Genomic DNA, 19435 nt, shown 5'->3' with positions numbered 1-19435 from the left:
TATGAATGGGCACTGCGGATACCAGAGCCTTGGAGGGGGGCATGAATGGGCACTGCGGATACCAGAGCCTTGGAGGGGGTATGAATGGGCACTGCTGATACGAGGCATGGAGCACCGTGTCGGTCAAAGCTCCACGAAGCCTGAGTTCCCATTGGTGCAAACTGTCATATCTGACTGTTAGTTGTCATCACCCTCACACATTCAGACTGTTTTTCTGAGGAAAATAAAAGGGTAAACTTTGAGATTTGCAAGAAGCAGTGCAGACCTGAGATGCCAGTTTACCCATGCCGAAGAATTTGACATAAAACATAAGACAAAGAAGAAAAACTATTTTTTAGGCACATTAAAAATCATGTCTCTTGGAGGGAAAAACCCACCCATCAACTCCAAATCAACTGATTACACAATAACAGCATCCCAACACAGCTCCTTTCAGGAAGGCCAGATGGAAATCGCACCGGGAGAGGGTGAGAAAGGGGACAGATGGGAGGACTTCTTCCGAAGGGCAGTTCATGAAGGAGACAAACCCTCACATGTCTGTGTATCACCCTCAGTTCAGGAGCCTTGGAGTCAATTAGTCTTGACTCCAGTCCCAGCCACATGCCCAAGTGGCAGGGGCCTGAGGCTCCACAAGACAGTGGAGAAAGCTCAGAGAACTATGATGACATATTCCTTCTGTGCTGCACAGGAAAGATGGGAAAGAGCCCCAAAGAACAGTAAAAAGCACTGCTTGCAAATGTGGGCTGAGATCCATTAGCCCTTGCTGAAAACACAGGGCTTCCCAGCAAGCAATTTTACCACTGAACAACATTAGTCTAGAATACACTAAAGGAGACTAGAAGAGACTAGCAACTGCCTGAGAGCATTGTGTGGAACAGGGGCTGACATTTCTCACAAGCCATTTTCAGCTTCATCTATACAGCAAAGACACTACAAATGAATGCACACAGAGAAATAAGCAAGCATGCACGGTAATCCACACAGTCAGACAGCACAAACATGTGTGCGTACTCACATGCACTCACACACAGACACACAATGTTTACACCCCACACAGATGCACAGGGCTACACATACATATAGACACATACACACACTTGCAGTCTCCTGCACTATGAGAACATACACACGAACCGTATGCCAGCAGCACCAGGGAACTAAAGCACATAGCAGTAGTGGTCCTTTGGGAATCAATATTTAATCCTAGAAAATGCCCTAGTAAGAAAAACCTAAGATACCGCACCAGTCTATTTCCATTTCAACATGGCAAAAACAGGAAGAGTAGAAATGGTATGTGAGCCAAGACCCAAGTCCCACCAGGTCCCTTAATTCGGCAACACGAAAGAGCAAATGTGGTGAGATCATACAATACCAAATTAACAGTAAGGGAAGAAGAGAATCGTCTTCCAACGTGCAGATGGAAGGCCTGCAGCAAGTATGAACGTCACTGAATTTATCCTTGTCTTACAATAAAACACACACCGGAGGGAAAGCTTTCTGGGCTCCACTGACAAATGGTTTGACTACCAGGGAGGCAGGCAGACACCAGTCAAGCCCAATCAAACTTAATAATATAAGAATATATTTAGCCAACTAAAAATTACTTCTGGTCTCGAAACTTCCTGGGACTGTTTTTTATCTATTCTTGCACAGTGTGCGCCTGTTTCTCTCAAATGCCACTACATTCCTCAGTAAAGCGTACTTGGTGCAAAGCTAATTTTAACCCTGGAAGGTTAAGGCAGCCTTAGGCAATATCACACTGTCAAAACAGCTAACCTAAAACTTCTAATGTATGCAGGACACAGCTTTCATCACAGATCATCAATCTGGGGGAAATTCAAGTCAAAATTGGACTGAGAGATCACAAGACGAAGCCAGGAATCATTTTGGAGGCAGAGGTGAGGTCACAGCCTTAGTCTTGGTCAGCTGGGAGAGTCACCTTTTACAGTGGGACAAGGAATCACTTCTGAGCACACGCATCCTCATTCTAGATATCACAGCAAAGCTTTTCAGCTGGGAGATGGCATGTCCAAAACATTTGTAACACAATAATACCAAGGAACTCATTTGAAATTATCCACTTAAAAAAAAAAAAAGAAAAGAAAAGAAAAGAAAAGAAGAAAAAGCTGCAGCTTCTGTGTGGAACGCGAAGCTACCAGGACTTGCTTAGAAGTCTGGATTTGTTCCTAGCTGGATTTTAGCAGGCAGCGAACTTCAAACTGTACAGCTTGCTTGGTCATAAATCAGCCCATAAAAGTCCACAGAACCGAGATGCCCTAGGGTGCAGAAGCCTGGCTGCTCTTCAGGGTCTCTCTACACCCTGTCTCTGGGACAACTCCATAGCAGTAAAGTCCTCGAGGAGTCCCCAGCCTTCTTCCCAAGGACAGCAAAACAAGACGAGGTGACCATAAACAGCCAAAGACGGGCTGGGGAGATGGCTCAGCCACTACAGTGCTTGCCGTGTAAGCGTGAAGAACTGAATTCAATGCTGCAAAACTCACTTTATAAAACAGAACAGGGGGCCAGCAAGATGGCTCAACCATTAGAGGCATTTGCATGCATGGCATAAGGAGAATTTGTGTGAGCATACATATACTCCAGGCACAGCAGTGCACACGTATATTCTCAAAGACAAGCAGGCACAGAAAGAAAGATCCCTGGAGCTAGATGCCCAGACAGGCTAGCCCAATTTTCAAGCTCCAGGTAGTGTTGTAGACCGTCTCAACAGTGGGTTGGACATAATGGCTCATGCCTTAAATCCCAGCACTTGGGAGGCAGAGGCAGGTAGGTCTTGGTGAGGTCAAGGACAGCCTGGTGTACCGAGTGAGCTCCAGGCCAGCCAGTGAGGAATGACAGCCAAGCTCAAACTCTAGACTCAATATGTGTGTGTATACACACAGACAGACAGACAGATACACACAAACACACACACACACACACACACACACACATCTATAAACACAAACACACAAAAGAAATGAGTAAAGAGAAAAAGAGGAATGACAGAGTCGCTCCCCCTTCACAACCTGACATCTTATCAAGGCTTCATCTAACTTAGGCTCCTCCCAGAGTCTCAGATACAGGATATCCTGACAAGCTGTGCATTAAATTCCCTCTATTTATATAAAGTATATTCAGAACTTATCTGAAATGGAGCAAAGAGATAAGCGATAGTTGAGCCACCTAGGGAGGGGGGAGGGGAGAACTCACTGCACATAGACCAAGTTGATAATCATAACTAAGGGTCTCTCAGCCCAGGCAGGAGCTGCCTAAGCCTGGATGAACATGGTAGCACCTACCTTCACCCTGACTGTGAGCTCTGACAGGCTGCTCATCATGTCGTTGATGGACCGGAACAGCTGCAACAAGGACTCCACGAAGTCAGCCTCCCCCTTGTTTTCATACAGCCTGCAAGAAACACACAACATTGTGGGGACCTGAGGAAAAGACCCGAATGTGCATCCTGCATCCACAGTACCTAAGGGAGTTGATGGGGGACCTGCGGGAATATGAGGTACCAACTCCAGTATCCATCAAAAGAGGATCTGATTTGACACACAACTATGGAGCCATACATCATGTTGGACTTAGTCACAACACGTAATGCTGGGGACTTAACACAGTTCATAAACCTATCTAGAGAAGAGATACACAAAGGGAAGTCTGGAAAGAAGGAGACAGAAGGAAGAAAAGGAAGGGTATGATGGACCGATTCAGCATTAATCCCACCCCAAAGAAACCATAATTCTCACTTGACATGCTTTGTGCCAGTTTTCAATTATTTGATATTTATTTGATTTTGTGGTACTGTGTCTGGATCCCTGGCCTCATGTATTCCTGGCAAGTGCTCTGTTGTGGAGCTATATCTTCAGGCCTTCTGCCAGGATTCTTAACTCCTAATGTTATGTAAGTAACATAAGGAGAGTTAATTGTCCAAATGTAACCAACTAGTATAGCAATTTGAAAAACAACATTCTATTGGTAAATTCACAATCATGTTGAGAAGCAGTACTACCCCAGTGTGATCACTTAAGAGGCAACAGGGACCAGAAAACTGTCAAGAGCTTAGGCTATGCCTTAAATGGACAATAGGGATGTTGTACACCACTTGTGTGGATGCTGATAGATGCTGCTCATCATAAAGAAGTCCCATCTATAAATTATTTATTAGCAGTTACAGCAAGTTGCATTTACATTTTAAAATGTAGCAACTCAGATGTTTTATTAATGTAAACTAGTTTCCTGCCTAATTAAAAATATACCCCACCTGAAACTTGTACACAATGGAAAATTTCATAAACTCGGTGATAATTAATTACCCCAGAGGTAATCTTACATTTAAATGAGTTCCATTCTAAAGCAAGGAATTCTGTATAAAGTGGGAAATTGCAACCCAGTGCACCTGTTTTGTAAATAAAGGTTTCCGAATAGAGGTTTGCTTAAATGACGTACTGAACAATTAAAATTATAGAGTCATGAACTTATGCTCGCAGGTGGTAGGGGAACAATGGCAGGCACGGCTGCAAATACCGGGAGGTGTCATGATGTTACAGAACTAACATAAGGGGACTTAATTGTCTAAATGTAACGGGATCTTATAACCGTTTGAAAATGACATTATCATGGTAAATTCAAAATTATTTTCACCATGGCACTACACCAGTGCATTCATTTTAAGAGTCCATGGAAATCAGGACACCAACAAGAGCTTCAGATGTGCTCTAAATGGACAATGAGGATTTTTGTATGCTGGTTCCATGAATGCTGATATATGTTGCTTACTGTAAATAAGTTACAACTTTCTGTCACCCCAGGACATTTGCCATCTCCTGTTGCCGCATGGCAGAGGAGACTAAACACACAAACGAAAACTTGAAGAAAGTCGAGTGGAACTGGCACCTGTCTCCAAAAGAAATGGCTTGGGTTTCAAAAATCAAGCAGCAGATAAAAGACGAAGCAAAGCGAACCACAACAGATTCTGGGCGAGAACTCTGGAGAGTCTTGGAAAATGAAGTGTTGACCTCTACAAGGCACACAGCCCACCACTGGCTCTCAAGAGACCAAGGAGCTCAGACTGACCGGGAATACAAGATAGGCTCTGGTTAGTTTTAAAAGTCAGCCTAGGCTCATCTGGAAAGAACACTTTAATGAGAAATTACCTAGGCCAGGTTAGCCTGTGGGCATGTCTATGGAGGGCTCTCTGAATTGTTAATGTGGGAAAACCTAGCCCATTGTGGGTAGCAACAGTCCCTAGTGGGACTCTTGAACAGTATTAGAGAAGACAAATCGCTGACAGCAGGCAGGTACAATTATTATCTCTTTGCTCCTGAATGTGGTTGTGCCTGCCTTGACTTGCCAGAAATGGTGAGACTATGACCTAGAACTGAAAGACAAATAAACTTTTTCTCCCCAAAATTGCCTTTTGTTGAGGTCTTTTTTACCACACTAACAGAAATGACCAGGCTTAGAGTACCATCATGTCGAAGGGCAAGTACCATCGTGTCCAAGGGCAATCTCCAAGAGACCAAGAAGCTTAATTCAGTAGATGGAATAAGCCATCTCAGGAAGATGATCATACAGTCTGGGGCTTCCACAGTTTTGCATAGGTGTAGTCCAACCTTGAAGCACAGCTCACTAATCTCAGCCAAAGATGGTTCCCATGGCCAAATCAAAGAGAAAAAGAAAATAATAACCCATAATAATAATAACACAGGAGATGTCTTATAGTCAATTGATGGGAAGATCAAAATTAGAGAGAAGATGAGGGCTGGGGAGATGACTCAGTAGTCAAGAACACTGCAAAGTCTTGTGGAGGGAGGACCCTAGCTTGGTTCCCAGCACCTACATGGTAGCTCACAACAAGCTCCAGGAAATAAAACACTCTCTCTTGCCCACTGTGGGTACCATATGCATGTGTTTACACACTGAGAGACATACAAAGATTCACAAAAATAAAACTAAAACATAGAGCTTTAATTAGAGAAAATAAAGATCGAATGTCAGAAAATAAAAGGTGGAAAAAACTGAAAATCAAGGTGGAAGATTGTAGTATACAAATGGATCTTTAAAATGGAAGTTCTCCACTTTAAAAATGTAATAACTAACATTGAGAAGTCACTGCAGGGGCTAACCAGAGAGCAGGCATGCCAGGAACAAAAATAGTGAAATGGAAGACAACCTGGGGAAAAGCCGCTATGAAGATAAACAGAGGAGGAAAATACAGAGACAAGGGTGGAAGATGGAGGCACAGCCAGGGGATCTAGGATCAAGAGAAAGGGAAGAGCTTTGAAGGGAGGCCTTTAGGAGAAAGGGGATCAGAGACTTCAACCCCAAACTCCAAATACCCAGTGCAAAGTAAATGCAAAGGAAAGGGATCCTGTGCAGCCACAATAGAACTGCAAATCAGCAGGGAGACCTTAAACCCTGAGGGCAGCCAGGGGGAGACACATATTACTCCATCTTTAAGGATGTAAGTGTGCTTCTGAAAGCAGACTCACCAGAAATGACTGGAAACCAGAAGGAAGTAGAAGAACAGCTAGAGGAAGAAAACCGCCAATCTGGAGGGCCGCGTCAAAGGAAAGTATCTTTCAAACACACGCATGAAATAAATCATTTTCATAGACACAAAGCCTGTAGCTGATTTCTTCTAAAAGAAATTCTATGGTGAACTCTTTTGACAGAAGGAAAACGACCCCTGAGGGAAACCTGAAGTTTAGAGAGACATGAAAAGCAAGTCCATGCCTAGAGCACACCCAATGAATACCGATTACACAAAACAGCAATGCGTGACAGAGCTCAAAATACATGTAGACTTAAAGTGCATGGCGACATTAATGCCAAGGACGAAAAGAATGGCATCGCCAGCCTCTCCCATGCTGGATGCAGCTAGCATTTTCCAGGGAATAGTAATGGTAATTTAAATTATTTGTTAGATTTAGCAGGCATGTTTCCATATGGGATAATTATCAAAAAAAAAAAAAAAATCAAAAGGATTAAAAGATGTTTAACATGTTAAGACAGCAGAAAATAAGATGGGAACGAGCAAACAATAAGTGGTATTGAATAAGGCAAGGGGGGAAGGGAAGAAACTGAGAGCATGATGCTTAAAAGGAGGAAAAGGCATAGGAAAAATAATAAAAACCAAACAAATGAGGAAAACATAAAAGCTGTTATAATCCATATGGATTCATTTTGTGCTAAACCACTAAGAAAAATAAAAATAAAAATAAAAAATGAAAAAAACCAAGTATGCAGGGCTGGAGGGGCTCAGTGGTTAAGAGAGGATTGCTCTTGCAGAGGACCCACCTGAATTCTGATTGCAGCACCCTGCTCAGGGAAATCAGACCTGCCTAGAATCCCAGCCCCAGACGATTTAGTGCTCTTTTCTACCATCCATGAACCCTGAGTCGCATGTACACACCCACATACAGATACACAAGCATGCATAGAATAGTTAAAGTTTTTAAAACTAAGCAAGGCCTGGAAGTTCTAAGAAGGAGAACCGATGTATACGTGTCTAATATCATCACACATCTGCACAGCAGTAACAATGCCACCACCATGCAGGCCCTTTGCCCAGCATCTGCCCCCTCAGCCTGGGATTGATGCTAATCTGGCTATCAATCACCATGTCCAACAACTACGGTTCAAGTATCTAATGCCAGGACATGCTTTGCTCTGGAAAATCACTCCCTTGCCTCAACCTCCTAAATATGTCCACAGCCTGCTGTGGCACGCATGCTCCCACCACAATGCAGCAGTTGCCATGGAACTTCTAGTCCCAAATAAAGACCATTACACATTGAGGAATTTTTGTCAAACAGTAGATTAGGGAGATATGAACAGAAATTGAGAAATGATATCTAGAGAGGAAGAGACAGGATCATGATAGATAGACAGACAAATGGACAGATGGACAGAATCACAATAATGTACTGATTTGAATGAGAATGCTGTTCCTGGGCATTGATGACTAAAAGCTCGGTCCCCAGTTGGTGATGCTGTTTGACTATGAGAGGTATGACCAGGAATAAGAAGTATGTCACTGGGGATGAGCTTTAAGGGACAAGCCATTCCCAGTTCTCTCACTCTACCTCCTGCTTGCAGTGAGAGATGCAATCTGTCAGATTCTCCTTGGCCACCATGCCTGCTGTCTGCTGCCTCTGCTCTGAGTTCTGGAATCTGGCTTTCTGACTAGAACCTCAAATCCAAAGTAACCTTTTTTTCTGTAAGTTAGCTTGGTAATGTTGTTCCATCACAGCAACAATAAAGTAATCAATACAGATAGACAAAGAGATACAGGCAGAAAGACAGACAGAAGGGAGAGACAGATGAGAGGTTAATGCATGAAAGATAAATAACTGATATAAAGAAACAATAAACAGATAGATATGGAGATAACTGGCTGATGAGAACAGATAGAAATATATACATAGAGATAATAGAGATAGATAGAGAACTATATATAATAGACCTAGATAGACATACAGAAAAGATATGTAGGACAGACGAACATATAGATAATATTTTAGTTTCTTTTCCATTGCTGTAAGAAAACACTGACCAAAAGCAACTTAGGAAAAAGGGGGTTTATTTGGCTCATACTTCAGGTCACAATCTATACTAAGGGAAGTCCAGGCAGGAACTCACACACCGAAGACCTCTGCTTACTGGCTCACTCCCTGGCATATGCTCAGCTACCTGTCTTATACAGGCCAGAACCACTTGGGTGGGGAGGGAGGGGCTACACAGTGTCATGGACATCCTAAATCATTGGCTCTCAACCTTCCCAATGCAGTGATCCCTTAATACAGTTGCTCATGCTGTGGTGAGCTCCTACCATAAAATTCTTTTCACTGCTACTTCCTAGCTGTAACTTTGCTAGAGTTATGAATCAGAATGTAGCCCCTGTGAAAGAGTGTTCTGCAACCCACAAAGGTCATGACCCACAGGTTGAGAGTCACTATCCTAGACCAACTGACAGGAAAACACCTCATAGACATGGCCACAGGACCATGACTAAGACAGAAGCAATTCTTCAACTGAGGGCCCTTGTTAGGTAATTTTAGGTGTCAAGTTGTATCAAATTGACAATAAAAACTAACTTGGATGGATGAATAAGAGGATGGAAAAATAGGGAGAGAGGTAGAGAGATGATAGAGAGTTCATCAAAAGACAAGTAGGTAGGTAAGATAGATTGTAAATATGAAAAACATGTTTGACAGTAGATCATTCATACATACATACATACATACATAGACGGGTGTCAGATATTTTTTCTTATTTAAGTTGACCAAAATGGGGCCTGGTATACTAACCCTATGGAGTAAACAGTCAAATCTAGCAGAGCCTAGATGGAACCCATGGTATTCTCCATTCCTACAGCACAGCTTTTTGGGACTCAGGAGTCCTTTGAGGGATTAAGTTTGCCACTTTTTGGTTAAGGCACCCTATTGGCTTTATATTGTCTCATGTATTCGAGGGATCCCTTCACTAAGCAAGGCAGAACTTCAGGAACCCATTAAGTATCTTCGAGGTGAAACTTCTATGATGGCTCATCTGTTGGGTGCTGCCAATTTTGGTGGGGACGGCTCCATAAAGGTAACCTTTTTTTCTTGAGTGCAAGCAACAGTTCAGGGCAGAATTAACTTAGCCAGGGTCGGCTGAGCCTGCAATCAAAGGTAGTAAGTTCAACAAGAGCTCTTACACCAATATAAACTGCAAGTTACAATAATAATAGTAATAATAATAATAATAATAATAATGTTAACTTTTGCTTTAATTCCTTATGTTTTGTCTTCATCTTCAATCCACCTTTTTTCTAAAGTATCTAGTTATTCAAGGGAGTTAGAAAATTTATTTTACCGAGTTCTAGCCAAAATGAAAATATCCAAGCATTCACCTACGTTCATGTAGATGAAGAAAAACCACGACAACAACAACAATGAAAGTAGAAGAGGTTTATTTGAACATTGTAAGCTGTGTGAACTGCTGAGGCTGAATAATTTGGTCACAGACTTCATAAAACTACAAACAAAAATCTTAAAGTTTCATTTTCTAAGCAGGTGACCTTAACTTGTTCCATTCTGCCATAAATAATTTCCACTCAACTATCTTTTTATAAACTAATAAATTTACATTACCATCTTACTGTCTTATGAATTTTTGACAAAATGAAAATAGAGATACCTGCTAGTATTAGAAGACTAACATGGCCTGGATTCCATGGGTTGACCAGGTTGTAATTATCTCTGCTAGATATCAAACCATAACTTTGATCTAAAAATAAATATGTAAATAAAAACATAATGCAATATCTATTGCCTCCTACACATTAAATACAGATACTTATCTCTTAGGGTTTATCTTTGACAAGGAAATAACTGAAAATAAAGACTCTGTGTGTGTGTGTGTGTGTGTGTGTGTGTGTGTGTGTGTGTGTGTGACATCACCAATTTCATCAATATATAGTTAAAGAATAAATTAGATGAGTGTTAAATTGAATGTTTAGAAATAAATTAGCCACATAAGCTAAAGTCTACAAGTATTAAATATACAAAGGAACTACATGATTCTAGTGTAAATTAAAATAAGAAAATGAGTTAGATATAAAATTAAGGTCTTCAGAGCTTTTTCAAATCTGTACAATACAATATATAACTTGGTCTATTAAAATACACATCTTCATACGTTGTCAGTATATGGGAAAAATTCAAGATTGATTTCCTCTCTGGACTTGACTACAAAAATGACTACTTCAAATTTGAGCTGGTGGGTAATTCTATATGGAAAGAATAAAATGGGAAAATAAAGCATGTGTTGAGAAGGAAAACTTATAACATATAAAATTCATCCTTTCTTTGTGAAAAAGAGTAATTGTCTAAAAGCAGAGAGTCTTAGAGCTTTGTTCTAAAGTGTCCATTTAAGGAAGAAAGCAAAGTCAGACTGGAACCAGGAGGCAGGCATGGAAGAGACAGACAGAATTACTATGAGAAAGAGACATTTTTTGGTAAAGAAGGGCAAAAAAAAAAAAAAAAGAAATTTTTCAGATATTATAAAATGAAGTTTTTGTCCAGTAGTAGAATGGGAGGCATTGTTCCAAAGTGAAGAAGAGGAAGTGCAGGAGAAAGAGGAGGATGCTGAAAAGGAGAAGGAGGAAAGAGAGAAGGAAGAGGAGGAAGAGGAGGATGCTGAAAAGAAGGAGGAAAGAGAAGGAAGAGGAGGAAGAGGAGGATGCTGAAAAGGAGGAGAAGGAAAGAGAGAAGGAAGAGGAGGATGCTGAAAAGGAGAAGAAGGAAAGAGAGAAGGAAGAGGAGGAAGAGGAGGATGCTGAAAAGGAGAAGGAGGAAAGAGAGAAGGAAGAGGAGGAAGAGGAGGATGCTGAAAAGGAGAAGGAAAGAAAGAAGGAAGAGGAGGAAGAGGAGGATGCTGAAAAGGAGAAGGAGGAAAGAGAGAAGGAAGAGGAGGAAGAGGAGGAAGAAGAGGAGGAGGAAAGAGGAGGATGCTGAAAAGGAGGAGAAGGAAAGAGAGAAGGAAGAGGAGGATGCTGAAAAGGAGAAGAAGGAAAGAGAAGGAAGAGGAGGAAGAGGAGGATGCTGAAAAGGAGAAGAAGGAAAGAGAGAAGGAAGAGGAGGAAGAGGAGGATGCTGAAAAGGAGAAGAAGGAAAGAGAGAAGGAAGAGGAGGAAGAGGAGGATGCTGAAAAGGAGGAGAAGGAAAGAGAGGAGGAAGAGGAGGAGGAGGAAGAGGAGGAAGACAGAAAAGGACCAAGTGAAACCTTAAGCATGTTGCAATCTGTGAGCTGGAAGTTTAGGAAAGACACATCTTACCAAAGAAAACTTATGCATGTTTATAAAGCATTTACAGTATTCTCTAAACCCTAACCTATGTACTGAGTCCCACTCTTTTTTTACACAAATAAAAATTCTAAATGCGTATCAATTCTTAGAAAAACTTTAAAAAACTAGCCTAGGATACAAACATTTTTCTATTTTCTCAAGATAATTTTTCTGCCAGCTGTGATAGTTTGTTTTTCTTTAATTACAAATGGCTAAAACTTAATGGTTGTTTTCTTTGTGACATTTCTTTGTTTGGTTTGTTTTTTAAGATTATCTTTTTCCTGCATATATGTATGAGAACCATGTATGTACAGTGTTGAAAGAGGCCAGAAGTCCAATGAAGGTACGATAGATGCTCCAGTGTAGGGAAATCAAGTGTGGGGAGGTGGGAGTGGGTGAATGGGTGAGTGGAGAAACACCCTCATAGAAGCAGGGGGAGGGAAGATGTGATAGGGTGTTTCCAGGAGGGAGGCAAACAGAGAAAGGGGATAACATTGGAAATGTAAATAAAGAAAATATCCAATAAAAGAAGGAAGGAAGGAAGGAAGGAAGGAAGGAAGGAAGGAAGGAAGGAAGGAAGGAANAGGAAGGAAAAAGAAAGAAAGAAAGAAAGAAAGAAAGAAAGAAAGAAAGAAAGAAAGAAAGAAAGAAAGAAAGAAAGAAAGAAAGAAAGAAAGAGAAAGAAAGGAGCCAGAAGAAGTCATTGGATCCCCCCTAGACTTGGAGATAGTTGTGAGCTGCGGAGTGGGTGCTAGGAACTGAACTTAGGTCTTTAGCAAGAAGAGCAAGTGCTGTTAGACTCTGAGCCATCTCTAGAGCTAGATATCTGTTTGTTTTGAAGTCCTTTAAGTACTATGTTTAAGGTAATTAAATCTGACTTGTAACTCCAGTTACATGAGTAAGAATTGCTTTTATAATGATGTTTGATTATTGATGGAACATATTATTGATTGCAAAAATTTTTAGAACTCTCATGGTCTGTGCCATTTTTAAATTCTATATGCAAATGGAATTTCCTTCTTTGTTCTTTTATTTCCAAATATCCCATGCCTTATATTTACTACATCTTTCTGGTTGTATTGGAAGCTCCTTGCTTGAAAAGGTAACCATTTCCAAAGAACAGAACAGAGGAAAGGAATTCATCCACAGACTCCAGCAGAGCTCTCCAGAGACCTGGCCCTGCTCAGCTTTCTCATGGCTCCCTGTGGCAGAAAGGGTATGACACTGATTCCTAAGCACCAATCACTGCTGTCTCTGACGGGGGACCAAATGAGCAACCAGGAGAGCAGTGTGTCTCAACAATTTACAAGCAAAGTCTAACTACAGGACTGACGGTAAATAAGTATTAAGAAGTATAATCTTTATTTAAAAGAAAAATGCAAAAGCTGTCAAAATCAAAATGTGGTTTCTGTGCAGACCCTATTCCCGAAAGTATCTAAAGCTGGAGACTGTGAAGGGAATGCCCTCAGCACGAATGTCCCACAGTAACTAAAAGGAGAGAACCTGCAGAGTACACATGTGCATGGATGGGCACCTCAGCTTGATATTTTTAGAAAGATATGCCCAGCAACCTTGGACTGAGATCATTCTTGTCTATTCGCTACAGGCAAAGATGATTATTCAAAAATATCTGATGTAATCTTCCTCTCTTGGTCCTTAGAAACATCCCCTTGCCTCATCCTCTTTAAAGATGTTCACAGTTTAACATGACCCGTGTTCTAATTACAATCCGCTGCCATTCTCACAAGGATACAGACAAGAAAATATCATTTGCTTTGGAAAATCTCCTGGTGTTTTGTTTTGTTTTTTTTTTTTTTTAATTTAGGTTGAGAAATAGAATCTAAAACCTCACAACATTATATATAAACAAATGGAATTTCCAATTTGAAGAACTGTGAGATTGGTAAATAAAGATAGACACATGTCAAAAGACATACCTTAAGCAAAAAAAAACATTACAGAGCCTCATGCCTATAATTCTAGTTCTCAGGAAGCTGAGCAAAGGGGGTCACCATGAGGTCAAGACCAACCTAAATCACAGTAGGAATTCCAAGACAAGCCTAGGCAAGGTGGCAAGGGAGTCTTAAACATAAAACACCAAGAGTTGGAAAACAAAAGAATGAGAAATGAAACATACATGCTAACCAAGACATTAGGGAAAACTCTCAAGTCAATTAAAGACTAAATCTCTATAACAGACAACAGTTATAAACCTGTAGGCCAATAACAACTATTTCAAACCTGTAAAACATGATGAATGAACCTTTAATATATTTGAAATCCTGTGAAGAACCTCTCAGGGATGACATTTTAATAATGAGTTGCTCTCTTGGCAAACAGTACACTCAGGCTAATGAGTGCTTAGCACTATGTATGCAATGACTCTTTTGAAACATCACTCTGTAATGAAAGACCATCAGGAAGTCTCTAGAACTTTCCATTCTGGTTTTATCCAATATACCAGAAAGAGTTACTCAATTGACCTACTTTAAAGTATAGGAAGGGATGGGTAGAAGAAGCCCAGAAACTTATCAATAAATAAATTGATGAGTGAGACCTCCTCATTCCTTACTCTACTTTCAATAAGAATTCATTAACAATGCTATTGTGACAGACTCTTTGTGTATGATCTACATTCTATTTTGTAACCCAAGGAACAAGAGCACAAAGACAGATCAGCATAACTTAGCCATGATCAATAACTAATTATTCACAAAGCTAATACCAGATGACAAGCAGAAACTACAGCACCCTAAAGGGAATCACAGCGCCAAACAATGGCTAGACAGAGGCCAGCATTCAGCAGGTCTGCTGCAGGATGTATCTGCTTTGGGCTTCCTACTTAATGTGGTCCACCCACACAGAAGGCAGAAAAACAACAGCAGAGGAGCCTCTAGCTGCCTGGAGCTTTCACTGGGTTCACCATGAACCAAATTTGTTTGGGCCAAAGCTGCTATTCTCATTCCAAGACAAAAAAGAGCTTCCTAAGTAGAACAAAGAGTATGGAATGGGACGGTACCACAGCAAGGCAGGCACAGAGCACGCTAGGCATCAACATCCCTATCTCCCAAGTTTCATCTCTTTGTTCTTCTGAAGAATAATTACTCGCAATTATCCCCAAATTTAACACAGCAACTACATTATACTTGAAAACACAGCAGACCATTTTGAAAGGAGAAAAAGAATAGACCTCAAAAGTTTGTTCCAACTGAAAAAGAGAGAGAGAGAGAGAGAGAGAGAGAGAGAGAGAGAGAGAGAGAGAGAGAGAGTTGTCAATCCCAGCTGTGACCACAACTGCTCCTCTCCCAAGTCAATGAACACACTGTGGGTAAGAAAATGGGAACTCCACTTTGCTTTTCTCCCCATCTCTGAAAATATTCTGCTTAAAGCCTCTGTTAGTCAAAGACCAACATCCCAGACCTCTGGCAAGGAAACCAGGCCGCTGCTGCATCTTCAAGTAACCCATTCAGAACAGGAATGGGCTAAGACTCCAATCAAGCGCTTGAAATCCAAGATAAGTGACACGGAAGGACAAGACATAGGACATCATGGGCAGGGAAATGGAGCTTCTGGCAGAAGCAGCTCTGGCTGGAAGGGCATGAGTGTTTTCAGCCCCTGGAATCCATAAGATACTAAGACACTTCACGGTTTTCAGCCCCTGATATAAAGAATAGGTACTTCCTTATGTCTACACAATATGGCTACAAGTGCACTTTACATTCTGAAAGGCACATATGTTCTTTCATCCCTCAAAGATCCTGGTAGGCAGCTAAAACCCACAAATGCAGTAGGCTTTGACAAGGACATGAAAACTGTGATACAGACAGGACTTAAGTTATTACATATTTATGGAAGGAGAATAGAACAGAGAGAGAGAGAGAGAGAGAGAGAGAGAGAGAGAGAGAGAGAGAGAGAGAGAGAGAGGAGAAAAGGAAAAAGATAGTGGAGAGCAAAACACCACATTATTATGACCCCCATGTGTCAGTAAGGAAGGCCATGACTCCAGACAAGGTTCTTGGGTCTGCAGGACTCTACTGTCTCTTAGAGATAGCTGGCGCATGATTTGTTTTCTGAACGATGTTGGCTCTTAGAAACTGCATGCTATTTTAGCAAAGAATGTTCGTTTGAGTAAGGCTAGTTCTTGCTGAGACCTACCTGAGAGAGATGAAGGCTGAAGACTCAGCCTAGGAAAGAGGGCATTACTGAGTCCCTAAATGGGGTACATGCAGTGTCCTGCCCAGGATAGGTTTTAGTTGGAGCACATGATTCAAGAGGACACTGAGACAAACTACTGGGACTATGCTATAGTACCTTGGACAGAGAACAGCAACAAGTGAGGGCTTCAAGAAAAGTTCAGACCCCGGCACCGGGGATACATAACATGGTGGAGACATGGAGGAGTCGGAGTCTATAGGGAAGAGGGCAGAGTCTCTTCTGATACCTTTTGAAGATGGAAGGAGATCATAAGAACCAGAAGGCAGACTCTCTGATTCCCAGAGTGGGAAGGAACAGGATGTGGAGGTACCCCTTTGGTGTAGACTCACCAGAAACTCTGGGTAGAAAGTATGTCGGCTGAGAGTGGAGACTCTCTGTCTAGTACATACTTACTATAGCAACTTTGATTTTGTTGAAAGTATCAATAAACTCTGTGTCAACTTGGTTTTCATCTATCTCCCTTAAAGCTAGGGCTGGCATGTGACAACATTCTGTCAATGAGATGAGAAAGCTGAAGGCTCTGTCTAAGAGAACCTGGTACAGCTAAATACACTATAACCTGATGTCACTGTTCAGCATTATCGGTATCCTGCTAGGAATGGCAGTGCCACCTTTGAGGTCATGAGAAAAAGAAAGTCTTTAAAGATAACAGGATAGAAAGATCCTGGATGTTGAGAACATGAGGACAACATGGAACAAGGGGGAGGGGAGCCAAAATCCTCTCCAGGCTAGAAGTTGTATACCTACATGGTGGATGGGTAAAGTGAGCCTCACCTGGAAAAGCCACCTAAGTGGATTTTTAATGTTGACAAGAAACCAAACTTATTCCCTAAACACCGTAAGACTGATCAAACTGAGCAAATCTGAGATACACACACACAAACACACACACACACACACACACACAAATGGCATGGTCCAAAACTAAGCAGAGTCCACTCCATACCCTACACCTCAACTGCCTACCTGCACACCTCTCCTGGTAGTATCAGAAGCTAGGGAGATCAAAAAGTGACTTCATTTTATCAGCACAGCCATGGAGGTTGTGAGTATCAATTTATAAAAGACCAACATTCTCTGAAATAATCTATTCATAGATAGCCCAACTTGCTTTCAAAAACAAAATGAACTCAAAAGGTGCCATGAACCACTCACGAGGCAGAGTACCCAAGGGTGCTCTAGTGCCTGGAGAAACACAACATTCGGCTGAAAGGAGAAAAGTGGCCAGGGCCCTGCAGTGCTCCCACGTGAGGCAGTACAACTTGATTTTGGCTTTTCCTCCTCATTGCTCGTTTCGTTTCCGTTTGCTCTTGTGGGGCTTTTTGCTCTATGAAGATATACTGAAAAGTACTGGCAAGCCCTTGGTGGATGCCCAGCGCTGCGTGAGAAGCATGACAAACACTTTCAGCAGACAATGTTTGGCTCACAGGCACACTTCTGAGCCTCTGGGAAACCGCAACCTCTGCAGGGACAGCTGCGGAAGCTGTCAGGGTCAGCATGGGCAAACGCATATCTGCCCTTTATTTATGAGTGTTTGGTCATGACAGAGGCAAGAAGAAGGAAGAGGAGCCAAGGACAGAGAGAAGAGCCAAGGACAGAGAGAGAGAAGGACCAAGGAGAGAGAGAGAGAGAGAAAGAAGAAGAAGGGTGGGGGACAGATGAGGATTTCTTAGGGTCTTCACTGAACACTTACTGGTTGAACAGTACCCGTGAGCGCACTATGAACTTGAAGATGTACTCCAAGGCTTTTATGGCTTTGTACAACTGCTCGTTGATTCCCGGCTTCTCTGCGCTGGCCACATAGGTCCGTAACACCTTGGTCAGCTTCCTGGTTCAGAGGGGAACATATGTCAATCAAGGATTCAGAAATCCCAACTGGAAATTTACTGAGAGCAACGTTTACATTGTTACTTTTATTCTGGTTTCCACATACAAAAATATGCATATTCATAAAGGTTTTCTAATCAGGCAAAGCACCTGATAAAATACCTTCCTGGCAGTGCAGGAATTTTACAGGGGTGAGATGAAAGAGTCCCGCACTCAGGACCATCAGCCACCTGCTCAGGTTAGCTAATTTGCTGCAACTAAAGGCCTTACACGGAATGGGAAATTTTTAGATGGCAATGCAAATAAAAAGTGCTAAGTTTTAAATGAATTTCCTAAGGATCTCTAGTAAGAGGGTAAAAAAATAAAAATAATAACATATTTAGGGTTAATATTACATTACTTAGTAATAGCATTCACCCCAAAACATCCAATTTTAAAAACATAAATAATAACTATATTTCTCATGTTCATATTCATAAACTGCGATCATAAAACAAATCACTAACATGAAAAAAGTTTACACAAGTCACAGCACATACAAATTCATCACAATTATTTTTCAAATTTACCATCCCATGGCAGACATAACTATGGAAAGTAAATGCAAATCAATTGCCCACTGTGACTCTGTAATTCACAGCTTCTTATGTTTTGGGGTTTTGGGGGGGGGATAGGGATTGTTTTTGTTTTTTAACACAGAGTCTCATGATGTAGTTCTGACTGCCCTGGGACTATTGATTATTCAGTGGTTCTTAACCTGTGGGTTTAGACTCATTAAGGGGTCACTTATCAGATGTCCTGCATAGCAAATATTTACGTTATGATTCATAACAGTAACAAAAATTACAGTCATGAAGTAGCAACAAGATAATTTTATGGTTGAGGGACACCACAGCATGGAGAACTGTATTAAAGAGTCACTGTATTAGGATGATTGAGAACCACTGATAGAACAGACTGGCTTCTGACTCGAGTACTAAGATTAAAGACGTGTGCCACCACACCCAGTCACAGACACCTTTTTACAAAATTCTTGGCACAGGGAAAAAACCTCACATTTTCCTATTTTGTTTCATTACATATAACCAGAGAGTTCAAATGGTAACAGATTCATTCAGACCTTCGGGGTATGTGAGAAGGTTGAGGTAAAACAAACAAAATTTGATAAGTGTAATTTTTAAAAAGTAATCAACTTCATTAATAAACAAATACATGTAAATTAGAATAAGACAGGGATGAAAAAGCCGCTCAGTAGGAAGATGCCTGCGGCAGGAGGCAGGCCCTGCATCCAATTCTCAGCACCCAGAAAAAAGTAAATGATACAATTATATAAGCAAATAACAAGTGAAACGTTTGCCTAGTAAAGACAAGAAGAAAGGATAAATGAGAAAGATACTCTTTGGAAGGAAATCAACAACCTCAGTCAGGGTATTTTTCTCATTGATACCAGTTAAAAGCAAAACTATTCCAATCCTGTGACATCAGGAACTCCACTTTGTGGACTCTCATACAGCAGCAATTGCACATGCATTCAGTAACATCTCCCTCAGCTTCATC

The 19435-nt window shown here is 41.3% G+C and overlaps 1 protein-coding gene across 2 annotated transcripts in view; it reads right to left on the bottom strand.

The window, feature by feature from the left end:
• Window positions 1–19435, bottom strand: part of Dock1 (dedicator of cytokinesis 1) — a 503515-nt gene that overhangs the window by 365429 nt on the left and 118651 nt on the right. For both annotated transcript variants that reach the window (XM_021220215.2, XM_021220207.2), the window contains exons 22-23: window positions 17745–17879; window positions 3300–3408 (exon numbers count right to left, since the gene is read on the bottom strand). In XM_021220215.2, coding sequence (XP_021075874.1) covers window positions 3300–3408; window positions 17745–17879 — 244 coding nt within the window. The remainder of the gene's footprint in view (window positions 1–3299; window positions 3409–17744; window positions 17880–19435) is intronic.

The sequence above is a fragment of the Mus pahari genome, chromosome 1, assembly GCF_900095145.1.
Source record: "Mus pahari chromosome 1, PAHARI_EIJ_v1.1, whole genome shotgun sequence".
Taxonomy (NCBI): domain Eukaryota; kingdom Metazoa; phylum Chordata; class Mammalia; order Rodentia; family Muridae; genus Mus; species Mus pahari.
This window is presented reverse-complemented; position numbering and strand designations above follow the sequence as displayed.